At 40.7% G+C, this 23,043-nt stretch overlaps 1 protein-coding gene across 14 annotated transcripts in view; it reads left to right on the top strand.

Moving 5' to 3' along the window:
• LOC125454484 (double-stranded RNA-specific editase 1-like) overlaps nt 1-23,043 on the top strand; it is a 295,752-nt gene that overhangs the window by 207,673 nt on the left and 65,036 nt on the right. For 10 of the 14 annotated variants that reach the window (XM_048535315.2, XM_048535311.2, XM_048535321.2 and 7 more), the window contains one exon: nt 6,622-7,607. In XM_048535315.2, the coding sequence (XP_048391272.1) occupies nt 6,622-7,607 (986 nt within the window). The remainder of the gene's footprint in view (nt 1-6,621; nt 7,608-23,043) is intronic. The other 4 variants (XM_059647068.1, XM_048535314.2, XM_048535317.2 and 1 more) reach the window with 1 other exon arrangement.

The raw sequence follows: 23,043 nt of genomic DNA, 5'->3' as shown, positions 1-23,043 counted from the left end.
GAAAACAAGCATTCAATATGTCGTCTTCAGCAGCCTATCTACCTGTGCTGACACCTTCAGGGATCTGTGGAAAGGTACTCCAAGGTCCCTGTGTTTTCCAGTACTCCCTGAGGACCTACCATTCATTGTGTATGACCTTATTAGACCTTCCAAAATGCATCACGTCTCACTTAATGGGATTAAATTCCATCCACCATTGCTGTCCCCACTTTGTGAGTTGATCAACTAATTTTCATGTCATCTGAAGACTTAGTAATTAGATAATTACGCTATTATGGATGTACAGCACAGAAACAGACCCTTCATTCCACCCTGTCCATGCCGACTAGATATCCTAAATAAATCTGGTCCCATTTGCCAGCGTTTGGCCCATATCCGTCCAAACCCTCCTTGTTCATATATCCATCCAGATGCCTTTTAAATGTTGTAATTGTACCAGCACCCCCCCACTTCCTCTGGCAGCTCATTCCATACACACACCTCGCGGTGCTTGAAAACATTGACTCTCGGGTCCCTTTTAAAACTTTTTCCTCTCACCTTCAACCTATGCCATCTAATTTTGGAATACCCCACCCTGGGGAATAGACCTCAGCTGTTCACCCTTTGTAAACGCGCCTCATGATTTTATAAACCTCTATAAGGTCACCCCTCAGCCTCTGACAGGGAAAATAGCCCCAGCCTGTTCAGCCTCTCCCTGTGGCTGAAACCTCCAAACTGTAGTAACATCCTTGTAAATCTTTTCTGAACCCTTTCAAGTTTGAAACTTCGTTCCTATAGCAGAGAGACCAGGATTGGTCTAAAAATATTCTAAAAGTAGCCAAACCAATGTCCTGTACAGCCGCAACATGATCTCTTAACTTCGATACACAATGCACTGACCAATACAAGCATACCAAATGCCTTCTTCACTATCTTGTCTACCTGCGACTACTTTCAAGGAACTATGAGCTTTCTCTCCAAGGCCTCTTCGCTCAGCAACATTCCCCATGGCCTTACTATTAAGTGTGTCAGCCCTGCCCTGATTTGCCTTTCCAAAATGCAGCACCTCGCATTTATCTAAATTAAACCCTAACTACCACTCCTCGGCCCATTGGCTCATTTGATCAAGATCCTGTTGTACTGTGAGGTAATCTTCTTCGCTGTCCACTACACCTACAGTTTTGGTATCATCTGCAAAATTACTAACCATTGCCTCCTATGTTCACATCCAATTCATTTACCTAAATGATGAAAAGCGGTGGACCCAGCACCAATCCTTGTGGCGCGCCATTGTCACAGGCCTCCAGCCTGAAAAGCAACCCTCCACCACCACCCCCTGTCTTCTACCTTCAAACCAGTTCTGTATCCAAAAGGCTACTTCTCCCATATTTCATGTGATTTAATTTTGCTAACCAGTTTGCCACGAGGATCCTTGTTGAATGCCTCATTGAATATAGATCACGTCCACTGCTCTACCCTCATCAAATCTCTTTGTTGCATCTTCAAAATATTCAGTCAAGTAAGTGAGACATAATTTCCAATGCACAAAGCCATGTTGACTATCCCAAATCAGTCTTTGACTTCCCAAATATGTGCAAATCCCGTCCGTCAGGATTTTCTCAGACAACTCAGCCACTGTTGATGTCAGGCTCACTGGTTGTTGTCCCCTGGCTTTCTCTCACTGCCTTTCTTAAATAGCGGTGCCATGTTAGCCGATCTCCAGTTTTGCAGCACCTCATCTGTGGCTATCGATGATACAAATATCTCAATAAGGGGCCCAACAGTCACTTCCCTAACTTCTCACAGAGTTCTAGGGCACCCCTGTCAATTAAACCTTCATCAGGTGAGTGTAATTTTCATGTGTTTACAGCACTTACATTGTTGTGTTTCTTTTATATTTTTATATTTATTTTAGAAGTTATTTATATGCATAGACATTTGTCTATAAATTCTGACTTGGTAATGCTTTAAAGTTTTTCTTTGCTGCAAAAGGTCCTAAAGCACATAACTGTTCCAGTTTTTTATATGTAGTGTTTTATTTTAGTTTACAGATTATTTCAGCTAGAAATACCCAGTACTCCATGAATACTGTGCAGCATTTCCACTTGTACAAAGGTTCTTCTGGGTATTTCTTGCTTGGAGAAAACCACAGTCGGTTTTCACATGGTTGCCTGTGATTCAGTCAAAGATGAATTTTACAGAAACACAATCTCAACTTTAAATGAAGACTTATTGTACAAATACCATGCTCAAATCCTTGCTATCTTCAGTACAATTTATGAAACAAAGTGGACAAATTTTCCTTATTCTTATGGTGATCTGGTCTGATCTTAAAATCTCTGTTTTAAAATCCCCACCAGTGATTGGTTCTTCAAGCCAATGTCAATTCTTGAGTTTTCTTTTTGAACTGTTAAATGTCCATGAGACTAGACTAATTTATTTCTTTGGAATATATGTTTATGCATCTGTAGTTGGTGTAAATTACAAATGATCAAGAACGCTCTGGATGTTTTTTGTACCTTGATGATTGGTTGCTGATTATGAAACAGATAACTAATATGATTTGTTAATTTTAGCCCACTGTTTTAAACTCCAATTTTACCCTGCTTCACATCCTACAATTACATCATTTAGTCAAGGTAAACCACAGCATTTGGTGTTGAAAATAACCTATTATTCCTTTATTATTTGTTCATTCCTTAAATTCCTTCTTTATCAAGTGCTAACTTTGGTTGTCACCGCAATAGCAAATGCTATGTAAGGTGCTTGATCTGATGTTAACCACAGCTGCATAAACATGAAGACCCAATTCTCCAGTCCTGCCTGCAGTAGTCTTTGCTTGTGTTTTCTGAATTTCATTGAGTTGGAGGTTGAAACCACCTCATAGTTTGTTTTCTTCATCCGTGCTGTATCTCTTTTGAAAATGGCTGTTTTTCCGATTTGAGTTAAATTATACACATACTCTTGAAGGCAATCAAGATTCCATTTCTGAGCACTCTGAATGAAACACCTCCTGAAAACAGCAGGTGAATTGGATCAGCAATTCTTTTGTTAATCCTACAGTTTAAATAGACAAGCCATGATCCTAAAAATGCAAACCTTTGTTTTGATTGAAAATCTAATTCTCTGACCTCAGCAATGATCAAGCAAACTGAGCAACCTGCCGAGTGGAGTATGGTGTACTGCTGAAAGCCTCACAGCAGGTGATTGTAGTGCTGTTGACTGATGTTTCCAGTATGACTTGCCTTCTTACCAGAATTTGTTGGATGAAATCCTGCGCTTTTGGAAGATTGGTACAGTACCTCACTTGCTGCACACTTTAAGCCAACATTAGAACACACCTGTTTGGTCGTTCTCGTATATTTTAAAATTGGAATTGCTCCTTTTGGAAGAGAATTTGTTTGATCAAAAATATTTGATGGCTGTGTTTTTCTAGATCTGGGTACCTTTCCTTGCAAAACACACACGACCAAGATATTAATTTGGTGAACGTTCTACTGGATATGCAATTATTCTTTATTTCAACACTCACTTCTGCTTTTCAATAAGCATGGATCCATGACTCAAAAGCTTGCATTGTAGTGTTTTCCTTTAGTCTTTATAACTCAAGGTCATAGAGTTCAAGTTAATTATTTCTTTTTAAAAGAAGGGAGCGCACTATTTGCATCACACTGGAGTACAACAGTAGCAGAAATATGCTGTCAATTCTCTACTGCTAGCAAAAGAATATGTTAGAAGTCAATTTAACTCCTGTGCCAAAATAATTTACAAGATCGAAGGAACTGCAACAGAATAATTATGATGCAGTCTGATGTAATTTTGCATTGACGCACCTTTGTATTGATTTAAGTACTACCCTTAAGATCAACTCAAGAAAGGGGAAGAAAGAATAAAATGGTGATCATACAGCAAGTCCTAATGATGCCACATTTGAAAGCTAAGTTGTAACAAGGGCTACGTTACGATGAAGGCTTGTTTATCCAACATTACCATTGTTTAGATATCCCACAAAATGTTTGTTACCAATTCTGGAATTTTCACTGTGCACAATTTGTAAAACCTTGTTGCACAATTTATGCCTGTTTTTGTGTTTTCTCGCTAAAGGTGAGCAAAGACACGTAATAATTTAATGTCTTGAATAATATTGTAGAGCCATTTATTTCATTATTTTCCAATATCAAAACTAATTTATTATCATTCAAAATAATTATGTTACTTGTAGCTAAAATATCCTGAGTGCTGCCACACTTCATCCTTTCTGCTTTTTTTTTCGAGAATTATTGAGCAAAGATTTGTTCATAACTAACCTTGTTCACTCGATGCCTACCTCTAAATGATTCCACTGCTCCATCTTATTAATGAATGAATTGACGCTTAAACTTCCTGTTTCTGTAGAATCTAAATTATGGCAGTAGTTTGTCCACATAATCTTACTCAAAGATCCTTTGACTGTTTTAAATTGGAAATAATTGATATTCTCGCTAATTTCTTTAAACTTGACTTGCAGTTGAATGCATTTCCTTCAACTAAAAGGCAACTGTAGAGTTGTCACACTATAAGTTGTTACAGTTACTCTAGAGTTGCTATAGTTGTTACTCCAGATCTGTCTGTGTCTGCAGATGTTTTGTATGTACAGCTACATCACATAATCCTTATGCACAGTGCCAAAATTCTAATGCTAATCAGTTCGATAAAATCTAAACTAATACATAAATTCTAGCTTCCAGTTATAGTACACAATTCCTGCCTGAGCTGAAAATAATTGTTCTTGAAATTGTCAATAATATGGTCAGTGTCTTTGTAATGGTGGGTGGGCCTGTCAAAACCCACATCAGGTCTTTGTCGTCAGCAATGAGGTATCCCCAGACATGTGCAAGGTGATGTCTGTATTTGGCAACAAGTGTTTCTTTATGAATGAAAATAACCTGTTTTTCTTTTTACTTCTTGCAATGATTTTTCCAACTGTTTTATCCTTTCTTGTTCACGTGTCTGTCTGATGTTAGGAATTCTTGCTCTGGCATTGCAGATATTTTTCTGAGCTCCAAATGAGTAACCTATGGACCTTTTGCTGAAGGATGTTATAAATGAAAATTTGATTGCTATTCTATCAGCTTTGTAAATGGAATGAGGTGATGTGAATGAGAAAATAGTGTGTTTCAAATCCCCACCTCCACATATTCCCCAACACCTCACACGCTGTGTGTGAATGAGCTAGGAAGAATGAATTCTACCTGACATTTTGGATGACTTTATTTTGTAATGCTTGCACTGTCAGCACAATTCTGTAAGACCTACTTCATTGGTGTTGAACTAGGATTATTCCAAAAATATTCCATGTGGTATGATCTCCTGTTTTTAGACTTACGCTGCACTGTTTTAAAATCTTATTCTGCTCAGAGTGTTTAGAGCATACAGTGCATTTAGAGTAACCAAAGAGCCCTGACATCTAAAATTGTATAATTTAACAATCTTATTGAAATTTAATGCTGCAGGATAGGTTTTATATGAACAGAAAGAATACTAAAGTCAATTCTGGTTTGAGCAATACAGTATAGAATTAGCCTCTTTTGACCATTATGCTTCTTTGCTTGATTTATCCATTTGGTTCTCTTCTTTCTCCATTGACAGGATTTATTTTCCCTTTCAAGTGTTTATCAAATTTCATTTTGTAACTTATTACTGAATCTGCTTCCACCACTAATTAGACTGTTTTCCAGATATGAGTTCCTTGACCTAGAATCATTTCAATTAAATCTATTCTGAACTCATTCTAAGTTAACTTATGCTGTACAGAAGATGAAAGAATTACCTCTCGCAACTAAATTTCAGCATGTGTGCAGGCTAAGGCTGAAAGAGATAAAAATTACTGAAGGGAAAGCACATACAGGATCTATAGAATGATGTAGCTTTGAAAGTATATCTTTCTTGCAAGCCTGGTGGTACTGATCATTGGTGTAGTAGAGCATAAGTTGGCCATTCACTGCATAGACATGTGTTTCCTCTAAGGCAGTGGTGAAAGCAAAAGTTATTTCTGTTTGTATTCGAGCAATGATTGACAGAGTGACTTGGCAAAGAAACTGGAGACCCCTTGGTTCTCTATACTGCAAAATAGTCAATACCGTTTCTAAAGAAAAAATTGCTCCTTTAAAGGTTAAATGGGAAGAATTCTGTCAGTCATAGTCATAACTTGTAGTTAAATCTATTTGAGGTTGACAGTTGTGAAGTTACACCGTTCTACAAACCTGTTTGAAAAATCAGTAGTAATGATGCGTTCATTGCAACTTGATATGTGGAATTTTAATGTTCTAACCTATTTGTGGACTAGACACTATTGAAGTGTCGAACCCTGTTGCATGATAATGTTGAGTATAAATATTCTTTCTTAAAAGTGACATGCACAGAGATGTCTTCTGTTCTTACCCTTGGGAATTCAGTAACGTTTAGGGCTGCTTTAGGTTATTAGCTATTTGGACTTTCTTCCTTTGTGTTCGTATTTCTTAATTTTTTTTTCCCATAAACCTATTCTGTTGCATTCTGCTATTTGCTTAAATCCAAGCTCACCCATCCCAAGATGTATCTCAAACACATCACTCGTTCTGTTGCAAAGATAGATGAAGAATCTCTAAATTTTGCATTTACAAGATCCTACAACGAAGGCATGTAAGTTGCTCTTTCTGGGCACCACAGGTTCATGCAGCACTGACGTAAAAGAGAACCGTAATCTGGAGAACATCTCTCTTAAGGAAAGCACACAAGCACCTGGCGAGGCACAGCTTTCAAATGGCAGCAATTCCTCCATTAACAGAAAACGGCCACTGGAAGAGGGAAATAACGGTCACTCACATCCTAAGTTTCGTGCGAAGAAGAGGAAGAAAACGCCAGGGCCCATTCTACCAAAGAATGCATTAATGCAATTAAATGAGATTAAACCTGGCCTGCAGTACAAACTGTTATCTCAATCTGGCCCAGTCCATGCTCCTGTTTTTATCATGGCTGTAGAGGTCAATGGACAAAACTTTGAAGGATCTGGGCCCACCAAGAAAAAAGCCAAGTTGCATGTAGCAGAAAAAGCCCTGAGATCATTTGTTCAGTTTCCAAATGCCTCTGAGGCCCACTTGGCTATGGGTCGAATGCTGAATGTTAATACAGATTTTACGTCAGATCATTCTGACTTTCCAGATACCCTCTTTAATGGATTTGAAACCCCGGTGCAAGGAGATAGTCCTTATATCTTGGGCTCCAATGGAGATGGTTCTTTCAGTTCAGGTGATTTTCACTCTTTTGGTGTCTCGTGTGGTGTTGGAGGAAGTTGTGTAGGTCAGTCAACGCTGATGGCGCCATCTCCTTTTGCCATGACCAGTGGTAAGAACCCAGTAATGATCCTGAATGAACTGCGCCCAGGACTCAAATATGAGTTTGTTTCGGAGAGTGGAGAAAGCCACGCAAAGAATTTCATCATGGCAGTGACTGTCGATGGTCGAACCTTTGAAGGGTCAGGGAGGAACAAGAAGTTGGCAAAGGCTCGTGCTGCTCAAGGAGCTCTTCAGACTCTGTTTAACATGCAACTGGATTCAACACCATCGCGGCAACCTATTCCCAGTGAAGGTCTTCAGCTTCACCTGCCTCAGGTAAGGGAATTGTTTTTACTGTTGGCACTGGTCCAATTAAAAATAATGTTGGGGGTTGCTGTTTAAAATTGACCTGAAATAGTGGTAGGAATTTGAGAACTTAGTTAATATGTACATTTTAATATAGATTATTTTTTCATACATCTACAGTATGCCTTAAATTTATATGAAGTCATGGTGTCGGGAGATATTCACATTTCTTGATATAGCAAATTGTCACCAAATTAACTAGTGAGTTGTGCATGAAAACTCTACTATTTCTGTTGCCATTGATAATGACCTGGTGACTGGGACCTCCATTTCTACTGTTTCTGCATTTTAAATTATGCTTGTGGTTTGGGTTAATGTATGAACAAATGTTTTGTAACTATCTTTTCTTTTAAAGGTTTCACCGTTTTTGACCTTTTCCAGGTAAGGTATTTGTGATGCTTCAAATAAATATGCAATTAAGAGTAGGCCACAAAACAAAATGGTGCCATAAGGTTCTGAAATAACAGCACAGTGACATTTAGCTCTGGTTTTCAAGGGAATCTCCTTGTTGACACAACTTGATCAAATTTACAGTTACAGTCGTTATGACTTGGATAAATCTACTAATTTAGCTTGCCAGTCTTGTGGATTGAACGAGTCTGACATACCAGCCGTGATGTCATTGGCAGGAGTAATTTACATATATGGACTGGGGTAGGATAAAATAACAAGGCTAAACAAGTTGCAGTTATTTTTAAACTATTCACTACGATCTCCACTGAAGTTGACCTTCAAAAAGAAATGAAGCTCTCAAACATAGACTAGAAATCACCAAAAAGCACAATTTCACATTTTAAGACTTGGTTATTGCACCAATCATCATAAATCAAGAAAGAGTTAAAAGGAAATTGATGCAACAAACAAAAATCGATTTTGTATTAACAAAACTGAAATTGCTTTACCAAATTCTTTCACCCGATATCACGCTTCTGATAGATGTGTAGTGTGAAAAGGTAACTCTATCCTTGCTGTCCAGTAGAGGTTCAACGTTTCCTACCATACAATTCAAAATTTCCTTTGACTGTTACCAGTCATTCTGCACAGGTTGCATTTTGCGTGTCTTACCAGAAGTCGGGTTTCTAGTCTAAATGGAGGTGCTAAACCTTTCACTTTTTTTCAGTGGGTTTATGTTTAAGTTTACCCTGTTTCATTATACTCCATTTTACTTCAATATAAAAGTACACCTTAAAGCATAAATACATTGTAATATTCAACATTTTTGGTATATTTAAGCAAGCCTTTGAGTGTAATTATTTAAAATTTCAATATTGAGAGAATTATAGTTCCTGTTCATTGTTCAATTTTTATTTATACTGAAAACCAGCATTTTGATAATCACTTTCACTATTGAAATATAATACTGTTTGGAGGCTGTAATATTAGCAACAAGGGCAGTAAAATAAATTCCATTTCACCTATCTTAGAGATTTTGAAGTGTCTTCCTTCAGGATAGGAAATGAGACTTTTTTTTGGAAGGAAGTGTACATTGACTAATGGAGTTGAATTTTACACATGGATGGATTGGGGATCTGTTCAGCTGTTAATATTTTGTCGTATGAAAATTAGACACCACGCACTTGAGCTGTGTAACAAAACCATTCAAGAACAGAAGCCATCCTGGAATTAAGCCTTATGGCATATTACACTCCAATTCCATACTTCTGACGTGATATCCTTTCTATTTCATGACCTGTCACCTTATCTCCTAGTCTCCTGTAGCAAAGGCTTTTTTGGTAGCCCACATTTCACTGCATTTCATTCATCAACTTATCTCAGCACCTCATAACCTGTCAAGCACGATCTTCTGTTCTGAAACTTGAGTTTATGCATCGAATTATGCGCTCATTTTATTTTTAATTAAAAATTTAATGCATTCCCTCCTTTATGTTAGCTTTATCTTATTTTAAAAATGTGTATAATGTTGATTTGTCTCAGTTCAGTGCATCTCTCTCAGAAGGGATGCACAGTGGTCTGCCAATATTTGGGCTAGGACAAAAGGGTCTGTAATCAAAATGTCAAGATTGTCTTTTATCCTCAGAATCTGAGTGACCAGTTGTCTGGCATTTTCACTTATATGTTGAATTTTTGCTGTCTTCCTGAGCTGACTGTCTTCCAGGAAGACTGACAAGATGCTTCTGCATTTGGACTGTCTTCAAGATGTGTGCTGATTAATTTTTCTCCCCTTTGATTGCCTGTCTAACAGCTACTGAGATGAGGGTGCTCAGATTTTTCAGTGCACGTTTGTGGCTTCAGAACTGCACACCCAATCCTTACCTGATTTTGCACAGTACTTTTGTTTTCTTGTGCAGCATTTGCATTCGCAGTGCAGTTTGAAAAGCTGTGAAGGAACGCAGGTAGAGTGTACGAGCAGAGGTGCTTGGTTAGAAGGCCCACTTCAGTTCGTCAACACAGCATCCCAGCTCTCAATATTTAAAGGCCCCCTGAACCGTGCCCTACATCCATTTCCATACCACCTACCATTCCCAATGCTACCTCAAGCTTCTTCAGTTCCACCATACCACCCCATGCCCCCTCAGATTATCCAAGCCCCTCAGATCACCCATGTCTTTCCTTTTCCTGTAAATCTACATAGCTAATCATTCACTATTTATTATTTCACAGTGCTTAGCAGCCAGGCCATAACATCAGGAATAATTTCAGTGCAGGAAAAAATAATTAAGTTATATTTGTAATTCTGTAATAAAATTCTCATTCCAGTGCTTCTTAGTATTTACATTGTAAAATGACGTCTCCATTGAAATAAAAATGTAAGACTTTTAAGTGGACATTAAATTGTGAAAACTAACGACGATTTACTCTGAACGTTAAATGCTGGATATGTTATTGCAGCCTCATGAAACTGTCAATCATTCACCTGCACAGTTGTTTTAGCAGATCAGAGCTTACGGAATTCAGCCAAATTCACAAAAACCATCACTATTATGCAACATTATTATGAATGCCAGAACCCGAAATTGAAAGAGCAAATGGTATACCGTCCTTTTTAAAGCAGATTTACCTGTCTGTCAGTGGAGAGGAGCAGGCATTCAGATTAATTTTTACTTTACGGAAGTAAGAGACTTTATTTCTGCAACCAAACCTGTCTGTACATTAAGATTCCAGTGCAAAACATGACTAGGGGCGTTTGTCAACACATTTTTCTACATTTTTGAATATATTGTGACATTTTGGAAATATCACATTTTTGGTCAATGTAGTCATTAACTTACTTTTTTAGGACAGACTTTTATGATAAACGATTCATTTAAGACACATTACAATATAGCATCTAATCATGACGTTTGAAATTGTAGGAACAGCTTGCACTTTTTAGAATGTTCCAGACTCCCAGCTATTCCCCTGTGCTCTCAAACCCTCCAAACAGGTCCTTATTTCATTACAGCTTCAAAACACTACACCAAGGCACACACATTATGTGCAGAAAGTAAACTACATTCAGCATTTCATAAACTTATTTGTGCCTCCATTGGGAAATGAAGATCTGACTTCAAAAATTTATGAATTTGGTCAGAACCTCTGTCCATTTCTGCCATGAAATATTGTGTTTCAACACACTGAATCAGAACATTGTTATAATATTCAGAGCGCAAAATATTCGTATTATCCCATCTATGTTTGCTATCAATTGAGTAGATGATGCACGGCGTGTGCATGTGAAGGAGAAGTGTAAGTGAGATGATGAACAATATCAAAAATTTAATGCACACAGATCAAAACCTGCTCAAGCCACCAAGCTAGTGAATTGCCAGAAGACCAAATATCAGAGTTTATAAACCACATTTACTCTCTGTCACACATATGTCCTGTACGTTAGTGATAATGATAATGAGGGGAAAAATTGAGACAGTATCTCATGGATGTGCATACAGTACAAGAGCTGTCATACGTTTCTATTGTCTGTATTAAAGGGTCACTGTTAAACATGATTGACCTCAATCTATGAGCCCAATGTATATTAACACTGATTCAATATTACCTACCAAAGTTATGCATTATTATTTTTTGGATTTAGCTTTCCCAACCATTTTCCTCTGGTAGCTGATACTTGAAAGTATCAAGAAGAATCTAAAGCTCAATAAGGAATGATTGATGATCATGGCGCTGCTGAGTTTGAACATTTCATGCCATTCTGGCACAGCATTGCTGTGGTGGACAGTAGCAATCTGTCAGTTAATGGTGTGTGTGATTTCCATGGCATGCTGTCAAAACCCTTCACTCTATTTCTGGATGCGAATCTTAACATTTTGCTGTAATTCTTTCTCATTGTAAACAGACCCACCAAGTGATTGGTAATTTGACCATGTCATCTGTTAAATCAGTCATTTCAGCATTTTGCTAAGAGGTGATCTGATCACCCAACTAATTATCCAAACAATAAAGCTGCAATCTGAATTCTATCTTCCTGCATAGATGTCTTTTTAAATACTAATGTAAGATTTGCATAAGAGTTGTACTTCATACCATCACTCAACAAGGATAGATTATCATCCAAAACTACCAAACAATTTTAAGAAAATTGGGGACTATAGGTTTATTGGCTCCTTGGTGGTGGGTGGCAGGAAAATCAGTAAAGTGACATGGGCCATTCTGTTTTGCCAGCAACAGGAAAACTGGCTGCTGGGAGCCTAATTGAAACACTTAAATAGCCATTTATGTACATTTCCCTACCTCGAGTCATTTTTATTCCCCAATGTCAGGAGGTATTTAACCATTTCTGAGCACACTACAGCTCATGGAGGGTTACACCCATTCAACATGGTCACCACTCCAATTGCTATAACCTGCAAATGCCACTTGGCATTATTAGAGGGACACCTCAGCCATTGTGTCATCCTTGCATTGCAGCTACAACCTCAGCTACCACTCCCTCTCAGCCTTGTCCATTTTCCTTTGTTTGGATGTTGCTTTGGCTGGATTAAAGAAGCTTGGATTTTTTAAATTATTGTGCTCCTAAAGCTTTTCACTCATTCCACTCCTTGTCCTCTGGAGCTAGGATGCATGAATGCAGGCAACTTTCCTTCTCTCTGTCGCAGTCATACATGAGTGCTTATAGATTACTTCTATAAGACTGTCATGACTGAGGCTAATTGTAGTCTTCCCACTTTCACTCGATAATGTAGTTCTTGTACATAATTAAATGCTCATGTTCAAATGTAACCAAGTTATGTTTGTGCGAATGAAGAAGATTTGGGTACAGTTCATCACAGATGTTAGTAGACAGGAATGCTAGAGTCCGGATGTTAGATTAAAAGCTTTCCATCATGACTAAAGAACCATAAAGTTACGTGTGCTGTAGACTGAAAGGTAGTTCTATGATAAAATTAAAACTGCATGACTTAATGGTGACATCAGAAGGCAATTTAAATGTTGAAAAATTGCTTTCGAGGCAGTGTGGTTTGGTTTAAAATTAAACTTGAACATAGAAATTATGAATGCAAATTGGCCACTTGCTCTCTCAAGCTTGCTCTGCCATTCAGTAAGATCAGTTCACATTTCAAATTGCGTATTTCCATCTACTGCTCCATGGATTCCATGCCTACCAAAAACCTATTTACTTCAACTTAAAAAATTATCAATGACCTACCTCCTCACCTTCTAGGATAGAGAGTCTCAACATCACACAATGGGGAAAAAAAAATCTACTCATCTTAATTTTAAAACAGTGCCCATTAGTTCTGGACTTAACCTCAAAAGGAACCATCACTTTCACTCCATTCTACTACGAACACACTGCCACAGTTACCTTGACTATACAACCTCACACCCTGTTTCCTGTAAAGACTCTGTACCATTTTCCCAGCTCCTCTCTCACCATCGCATGTATTCCAATAATGTCAGCTTCAACAAGGGAGACTCTGAAATGCCTATCTTCCTCAACTGAGGATTGCCCAACACCTAAGCTGGGTCAAACCCTCCTCTTGCACTTTGACCCCTCGGCCCCTCAACCCCTTTCTTCTCTCCCACAACAGCAATAGGGTCCCCCTTGTCCTTCCTGCCGTCCTACCAGCATCTACATTCCGAGGATCATTAGCCGCCATTTCCACCAAGATGCCACCACCCATATTCCCTTTCCCTCCCTTGTCAGCCTTTTGCAGGGATCATTCCCTACAGGACACCCTGGTCCACTCATCCTTCACTCCAACAGCCCACCTGTGCAACCGCAAAAGGTGTAGGGCTTGAGCTCTGCCATGCCCTTATTCCAGGCCCCACCCACCAGGCCTTTTCATCATATGGGCTGCTATTACACACAATCGATTGTTAGTGTCCGTTAATAGCCATTCTCCTGCCTAGCCAGATTATTATCCTCTCCTTTGTCCAACTGTTCTCTCTCTTCAAGCTCAATTCTCAACCTATTGTTTTCTCCTTACTTTCTCCTCCCTCCCCATCCAATTTTCTGGATAAAATCTGACATTTTCCTAGCTACCATCAGTTCTGAGGAAGGGCCACTCAACCTGAAATGTTAACTGATTTCTCTCCACAGATACTGCCAGACCTGCTAAACTTTTCGAGCAATTTCTGTCTTTGTTTCTGATTTACGGCATTCACAGTTCCTTTGGTTTTCCTTTGCACTCTCATCTTGTCAAGATTATTAATGATTTTCGATACGTTAATTAAATCAACCCTCACTCTTCTAAACTCTGAGGAGAACAGCCTGCCCACTTTCTCCTTGTAAGCCAACTCATACATTCCAGCTAACAATCTATTAAATCTCCTCTGAACATCCTCCAGTGTCTTTACATCCTTGCCTGGATATGGAGACTGAACTGTGCACAGTATTCAAATTGTGGTCTCAGCAGTGACCAAGTATTGAAGTATGGCGTACCTTCAATGTTCATTTTCTCTCACAATAAAGGATAATATTCCATTATCTTGCTTAATTGCTTGCTGTACCTGCATATTAATTTTTGCTGACTTGTGCACTGGAACACCCAGATACCCCTGCATCTTGGAAATTTGCAATCATCTTCCACATAGTTATACTTTTTTTTGTTCTTCCTGACAAAGTGAATATTTCATACTGTCTGACATTATACCCCATCTAACTGAACAATAAATTTGGTTTCTGCTAAGGCAACTGGGCTCCAGACCTCATTACAGCCTTGGCCCAAATACGGACAAGAGAGTTGACCTGTATGTGAGGTGAGAGTAACTGCCCTTGATGTCAAGGCAGAACTTGACCTAGTATGGTATCAAGGAGTCTACGTAAAACTGGAGTAACTGAGAATCAAGCCAGAGCTCTGTGCCGGTTGGAAAGCACAAAGGAACATGTTTGTTGTTCAAGGTCAGTTATCTCAGCCGTGGACATCACTGCAGGAATTCCTTAGGGAGCCTAATCATCTTAAGCTGTTTCATTAATGATCTTCCCTCCATCATAAGGTCAGTGTGGGATGTTGCTGATGACTGCACAATGTTCAGCAGTATTCATGTTTCCTGTGATACTTAAGCAGTATGTGTTGATGTGCAGCAAGGTCTGGACAACATCAAGGCTTGAGTTGGAGGAAGTGGTAGAAGCAGGTACACTTACAACATTTAAAAGACATTTGGTTAGATTCGTCAGAGATATGGGCCAAATGCAGGCAAGTAGGACTAGTTTAGTTTGGGAAACTTGGTAGGCATGGACAAATTGGACTGAAGAGTCTGTTTCTGTGCAGTATGACTTTATAACAAGTGCCCAGTTAATTTGATGTCACACAAGTGTCAGGCATTGACCATCTCCTAGAAGGAGAGAATCTGGCCATCACCCCTTGATTTTCAATAGCATTATGCTATCAATATCTTGGAGGATACCATTGAGCAGAAACTGGACTGGGCCATATGTATGCATACTGTGGCTACAGGAGCAGTTTAGAGTCTAGGAATTCTGCAGCTGTGAGTTATTACTCACCGCCTGACTCCATTGTCTCTCCGCCACATACAAGGCGCAAGTCAGGAGTTTTTTGGAAACATCCCTTTTCCCTGAATGGATGTATCTCCAAGAGCACTTAAGCTTGACATAATCCCTCAAACAAATTGAAAAAAACTGTTAGATGTTTGCCCACTCACTCAACCCATCTGTAACTGTCTGCAACCTGCTTATGACTCTTCACAACTTGCATCAATTCAAGACAAGTTTGGCTAAAAGATCTTTGAAAGGAATAATATGAATTGGTATGACAGTAAAACATCTTTGTTCAAGTACAGCTGGAGTCAGAAGGTGATCACGGACTGTTTGGAGCTTTTAATTATTCTCTAACCCAAAAAAAGGAAAGAACTGTGGATGCTGCATATCAGAAACAAAAACAGAAATTGCTGGAAACACTGAGCAGATCTGGCCGCATGTGTGGAAAGAAATCAGAGTTAACATTTCGGATCAAGTGACCCTTCCTGAGAATTGATGGTAGCTAGGAAAAAGCATTTATGCAGAAGATAGTGTGAGAAGAGGTGTGGAACAGAGTAAACAGTAGGTGGAGGTAGAGCCCAAAGAGAGAGAAACACAATTGGACAGACAAAGGTGTGGGTAAAGGTCAAACTGGAAGAATGAATAGCTACTAATGGGGGCTTTCAGTAGCTGACAATGCAGTGAGTAGTAGTAGCCCTTTTGACGATAAGGCCTGGGGGTGTTTGGGGATTGGTTTCAGGACATGGAAGAAGGTACTGAAACCCTAAAATTTTTGAACTCTTTATTAATTCAAGAAGGCTGTAGGCTGGGAAGTGGAAATGAGCTTTGGTGGAGCATTGCAGCAAACCTGAGGCAGAGATATTGGCCAGGAACCATGGTGGTATGTCTTCCACCATGGAAGCCACGGTGTGGCTTCCTCTACATTGGGGAAACCAAGCGGAGGCTTGGGGACCACTTTGTAGAACACCTCCACTCGGTTCGCAATAAACAACTGCACCTCCCAGTCGCGAACCATTTCAACTCCCCCTCCCATTCTTTAGACGACATGTCCATCATGGGCCGCCTGCAGTGCCACAATGATGCCACCCGAAGGTTGCAGGAACAGCAACTCATATTCCGCTTGGGAACCCTGCAGCCCAATGGTATCAATGTGGACTTCACCAGCTTCAAAATCTCCCCTTCCCCCACTGCATCCCAAAACCAGCCCAGTTCATCCCCTCCCCCCACTGCATCACACAACCAGCCCAGCTCATCCCATCCCCCCACTGCATCCCAAAACCAGCCCAGCCTGTCTCTGCCTCCCTAACCTGTTCTTCCTCTCACCCATCCCTTCCTCCCACCTCAAGCCGCACCTCCATTTCCTACCTACTAACCTCATCCCACCTCCTTGACCTGCCCGTCTTCCCTGGACTGACCTATCCCCTCCCTACCTCCCCACCTATCCTCTCCTTTCCACCTATCTTCTTTTCTCTCCATCTTCTGTCTGCCTCCCCCTCTCTCCCTATTTATTCCAGAACCCTCTCCCCATCCCCCTCTCTGATGAAGGGTCTGCGCCCGAAACGTCAGCTTTTGTGCTCCTGAGATGCTGCTTGGCCTGCTGTGTTCATCCAGCTCCACACTTTGCTATCTTGGATTCTCCAGCATCTGCAGTTCCCATTATCTCTGATACTGAAAGTCAATGGTTTTGTAAAAAAATGTGTTCCCCACATCACTTCAGAGAATGAAATATGTACTGAAATGCCCATATAAGAAGCTCTATTTCAAAAATCTACCTTCAGCAATACTCCAGAAGTGTTATAGACTGGGATTTTTGTATTTCACTAGAGCATAGGAGGTTGAGAGGTGACCTCAGAGGGGTTTATAAAATCATGAGGGGTCTCGGTAAGGTGAATAGTGTAGGGGATTTCAAGACTAGGAGACATATTGTTAAGGTGAGAGGAGAACGATTTAAAAAAGACCATGGCTGGAGACTGTATACAGTTTTAGTCCACTTATTTTCAGTGAAGGATATATTTCAGGTTCACTTGGCTGATTCAAGGTATGGAGGAGTTGTCTTGTGTGGATTGATAGAGTCAGTTGGGCATGTACTCATTGAAGTTTAGAAGAATGAGAGCGAGACTTCTTCACACATACAAGATTTTTAGGGTACTTGACATGGTAGAACCAGGCAGATTATTTCTTGTCGTTGGAGAGTCTAGAATCGGAAGGGTCTCCATGTAAGAGGTCACCCATTTAAAATGTATATGAAGTAATTTCATCTCTGAGTGAGTCTGTGCAGTTTTGTGCCACAAAGGGCTGTTGAGTCTGGATCATTATGACTGATAGCCAGATTTTTAATTCATCAGAGAATTAAAGATTATAGGGAAAAGGCAGGCAAGAGGAATTGAGAATTATCACATCAGACTTCTATGTATCATGACAAGTCTTGTGTAATCTCCAGTCACCTTGCAGTGCATCTGGACATTGGTCTCCTCTCCATATTCCTTGGCTTCCACCTCAACATTCTGCTCCTCGTCTTCCTCTGAGAAATTGTGCCATTCTTGGACCACACCCTTTTCAAGGGCCTCATTTCTCCATAGGGCCATAATTGTTGTGAGTGCGCAAATCATTGTATGTAATTGACTTAAAGGAGTGTGTTTCATGGTTCCCCCCTCCAACCAGTTCAGCTGCTGAATCCCACATATAAAAAAGCCATTGGCCTGTCCACTGCTGATCCTTTTGGGCAAATGATTTCAGTTATGGCACCCTCTGTTTCTCTTTATTGGGTTTGTTGAGAAGAGTGAGTAGTCATTTCTGCAAAGGATAGCCTTGTTCCCTTGAATCCATCCGGGGAGTATTAGTAGGAATGTTGGGAGGGTCTGTCCATAATAAAGACCACAACACCAGGGACTGCCAAATGATGAAGAAGTCGTGGCAGCTGCCAGGAAAGTAAATTCCTGTTATTGTTGTGGACCAGCTAAATACTGAGTGAGTGGAAACTACTGAGTACCACATGGGTGCAGTAAGTGATGTCCTGCTGCAGTGACGATCTATTAATGCTGGCAAAACCCACTTCCCTTTGCCCCTGCAAGACTCCATCTGTGTGGAATTCAATGGACAGCTCAACACTTGCAAGACATAATGGTGTACAGCTTTTTGCAGGAAGCCTGCAAGACACTATCACGATTCTTGGAACAAACCAGTGACAAAGAAAGCCAATACTGGAAATTCTTGGCAGCTACTGGCAGCACATTGGTGAGCAGTTCTGCAAATCGTGAGGTCTTCTGCGATAAAGGAAGAAAAAAAAAAAAGCTTCCGTACCTATCTGCCTGAATACGCATAATTTCTGGTGGCACGTGTTCTCTGATGTCTAGGTACTGCCCCCTCTAGTGTTTGATCTCATGCTGTGAATGTCATGTGTTTTGTTTACATGCCCCTCATCCCCCTCTGCTGTCTTCCTTTTACTGAGGGCTCTGTCTCCTCTTCTGCATGTGGTCATCAAGCTTGCCTAACAGGTTTTAGATTCTTGTTCCATGTGTGGATGTGAGTGGGGGCTACAGGGAGGATGAGCAAACAGACCAGAGCAAAGTGGGACTGGGAGCCATTCAAAAGGAGGTAGAAAACAGAAATGTAGTTGTAACTGGTGACGGTATAGTCAGGGAAATGGACATTGCTCTCTGTGGCTAGGATTCAGAGCCCTGAAGGCTGTGTTGTGCGCCTGGCACCTGAACTCGGTGTATCTCATCTGGGCTGCAGAGCAGCTCAGAGTCGGACGGGAAAGATCCAGTTATGCCTGTTCTTCCTCAGGTGGCTCAGGAAATTTGACATGCCCATGGGGTCCCTCACCAAATTCCACAGATATACTACTGAAAGCATGCTGTCCAGCTGCATAATGGCCTGGTATAGCAACTGCTCTATACAGGACCATAAGAAAATGCACAGCCCAGACCATCACGGAGACCAACCTTCCATCCATGGACTCTATTTACACGGCTCGCTGCTGCAAAAGGGTGACCAACATCATCCAAGACCCATCGCACCCTGGTAATGACCTCCTACAACCTCTTCCTTCAGGCAGAAGATACAGAAGCCTGAACACACACAAGCAGTTTCAGCAACAGCTTCTTTCTGGCCGTTATCAGTCTATTGAATAGACAGTAGTATCAAATAATGTAACCCGTATGCCTAAGTCTTTTTGATCTGTATATCCTTGACTTACTGTAATCTGCCTGTACCACTCGTAAACAAAACTTTTCATTGTACTTCAGGCTTCGACCTTTCTCTCCAGGCCCGAAACGTCAGCTTTCCTGCTCCTCTGATGCTGCTTGGCCTGCTGTGTTCATCAAATCTACACCTTGTTATCTCAGATTCTGCAGCATCTGCAGTTCCTACTGTCTCTACTTCACGAGACATTGGTACTAGTCCTGGGGAAGGAGGGAACTGTTCTGATGGGACAGGCTCCTCCTGGATTTTTCTGGCTGAGACTTACGGCGAATTGCATAACTTGGCCTGTGGATAGAGCTTAAAATTAAATAGTTGGGGGGAGTGGGGCTGGAGGAGGAGGAGTGGTTGGTGCCAGTGCCGTGGAAGATTATGTAAAAAGTTAAGAGAGATGAGTGTTCAGCAGAGTTTATTCAAGTTCCAGAACAAGTCAAAGGCCAGAGAGTATGGAGAGGGTCAAGAGTCTAATTTGAGGCACAGCAGATAAGGAGATGACTATGAGAAAGTGGACAGCCAACACAGGACAGAGGGTGTTGTTCTTAAATGCACTAGTATTCGAAACAAGATAAATGAGCTTGTAGTGCAAGTTGAAATTGGCAGGCCAATGTTGTGCGTAGCACAGAGATGTGCTAATAAAGTGATCAGGGCCGAGAACGAAATGTCCAAGGATGTATGTTCTATTGAAAAGACATGCTGAGGGAATGGGGTTAGCTCATCAATAAGAAATGAAATTAAATTAATAGCAAGAAATGATAGAGTTGGAAGGTGTTGAATCTGTGTGGGTAGAGTTGAGAAACTGCAAAGGGAAAAAAGACTCTGGCAGTTTTATACAGGCTTCTTATCAGTGGCCAGTATGTCAGGAAGAAAATAAATCAGGACATAGCAAAGGCACAAAAGAAAAATATTATTTCATGAATCATAGTATACGTAAATATGCAAGTGGACTGGGAAAATCAGATTGATAGCAGATCGCAAGAAAAGGAATAAGTGCAGTGTCTACAAGATTTATTTGGGTGACAACTTGAGGGAGAGCCCACTTGGGAACAGGCAATTCTGTATTTAATCTAATGAGGCGGACCCGGGGAGATGAAAGTGAAGGAACCTCAAGGAGGCAGTGCCCATAATATGAGAGGGAGAAGCTGGAATCATATATAGTGGTATTACAATTGGGTAAAAATAATTATCCAATGAGGGAGGAGCTGGCCAGAGTTGATTGGAAGGGGAGCCTGGCAGAAAAGATGGTGGAGCAGCAATGCACAAGTTTCTGGGGGTAATTCAGGACACACAGCAGAAATTCATCCCAAGGAAAAAGAAATATACAAAGGGAAGGATGAGAGAATTATATTTGACAAGGGAAGTCACGGACAGCATAAAAGCAAAATGTACAGTGAGGTGAAGATTAGTCAAAGCCAAAAGACTGGGAAGCCTTTTTAAAAAAAAAACCAACAGAGGATAACTTAAAAAAGCAATAAGAGGGGAGAATGAAATATGAGATTAAGCTAGTCATATAAAGCTACTCATATAAAAGAAGGTTGAAGGAATTTTTTTAGATATGCAAAAGGCAAGAGTGGACATTGGACTGCTGGAAAATGAGGCTGGAGAAGTAGTAATGGGGAACAAAGAAATGGCGGAGGAACTGAATAGGTACTTTGCATCTGTCTTCACAGTGGAAGACATCAACAGTGTATCAGAAATTCAAGGGAGTCGGGATAAACGTGGGTGTAGTGGCCATCACTATGGAAAAAGTACTGGGGAAGTTGAAAGGGCACCAAATGGACTACATGCCCAAAATTCTGAAGGGCATAACTGATGAGATTGTAGAGGCACTGGTGGTGATATTCCAGCAATCACTGCAGTCACGGAGGGTCCCAGAGGACTGGAAAATGGCTAATGTAACACGCCTGTTTAAGAAGGGAGGGAGGCAGAAGACAGGAAACCGTAAGTTGATTAACCTGATCTCAGCTGTTTGTAAAATTTTCAAGTCCAGTATTAAGAATGAGATTGCAGAGTACTTGGAAATGCATGGAGTGGTAATGCCTGACAAATCTCTTAGAATTGTTGGTGGAGGTAACAAGTAAGTTTGACAACGTGGGAGCCAGTAGACGTGATCTGTTTGGATTTCTAGAAAGCCTTTGACAAGTTATCACACAGGGAGCTGCTGAATAAAGAGTCTATGATATTAGGGGCAAGCTCCTGGCATAGTTAGAAAATTGGCTGACTGGCAGAGGCAGAGAGTATGGATAAAAGGGCCTTTTCAAGATGGCAACTGATGACTTGTGGAGCTTCACAAGGGCCCGTGTTGGGATCACAACTATTCATGTTATATATTAATGATCTGGATGAAGGAACTGAAGTTTGCAGCTGACACAAAGATCGCCAGAGGAAAAGTTAGCGGTGAAGAGGCTGCTGAAGACCTATAGGCTAGGAGAGTGGGCAAAGAAGTAACAGATGTAAGACAAGGTGGGCAATAATGAGATTATAAGGACATTAAAAACTAGGAGCAGGAGTAGGCCATCTGGCCCCTCGAGCCTGCCCGCCATTTAATAAGATCATGGCTGATATCTTTTTGAGACTCAGCCCCATTTACCCGCACGCTCACCATAACCCTTAATTCCTTTACTGTTCAAAAATTTATCTAGCCTTGCCTTAAAAACATTCACTGAGGTAGCTTCAACCACCTCACTGGGCAGGGAATTCCACAGATTCACAACCCTTTGGGGGAAGAAGTTCCTCCTGAACTCAGTCCTACATCTGCTTATCTTTATTTTGAGGCAATGCCCTCTAGTCTGCTAGTTTCACCTGCTGGTAGAAACAACCTCCCTGCCTCCACCTTATCTATTCCCTTCATAATCTTGTGTGTTTCTATAAGATCTCCCTTCATTCTTCTGAAGTCCAATGAGTATAATCCCAGTCCACTCAGTCTCTCCTCATAATCCAACCCTCTCAACTCTGGAATCAATAGAGTGAATCTCTTGTGCCCCCTCTCCAGTGCTAGTATATCCTGTCTCACGTAAGGAGACCAAACTGCACACAGTACTCCAGGGCCTCACCAGGACCCTATGCAGCTGCAGCATAGCCTCCCTGTTTTTAAACTCCATCCCTCTAGCAATGGCAGACAAAATTCCATTACCTTTTTAAATTACCTGCTGCACCAGCAATCCTACTTTTAGAGATTCATGCACAAGGACACCCAAGTCCCTCTGCACTGCAGCATGCCACAATTTTTTACTATTTAAAACATAGTCCATTTTGCTGTTATCCCTGCCAAAATGGATAACCTCACACTTATCAACATTGTACTCCATC

Source organism: Stegostoma tigrinum, chromosome 7, assembly GCF_030684315.1.
Source record: "Stegostoma tigrinum isolate sSteTig4 chromosome 7, sSteTig4.hap1, whole genome shotgun sequence".
NCBI classification, from domain to species: Eukaryota; Metazoa; Chordata; class Chondrichthyes; order Orectolobiformes; family Stegostomatidae; genus Stegostoma; species Stegostoma tigrinum.
This window is presented reverse-complemented; position numbering and strand designations above follow the sequence as displayed.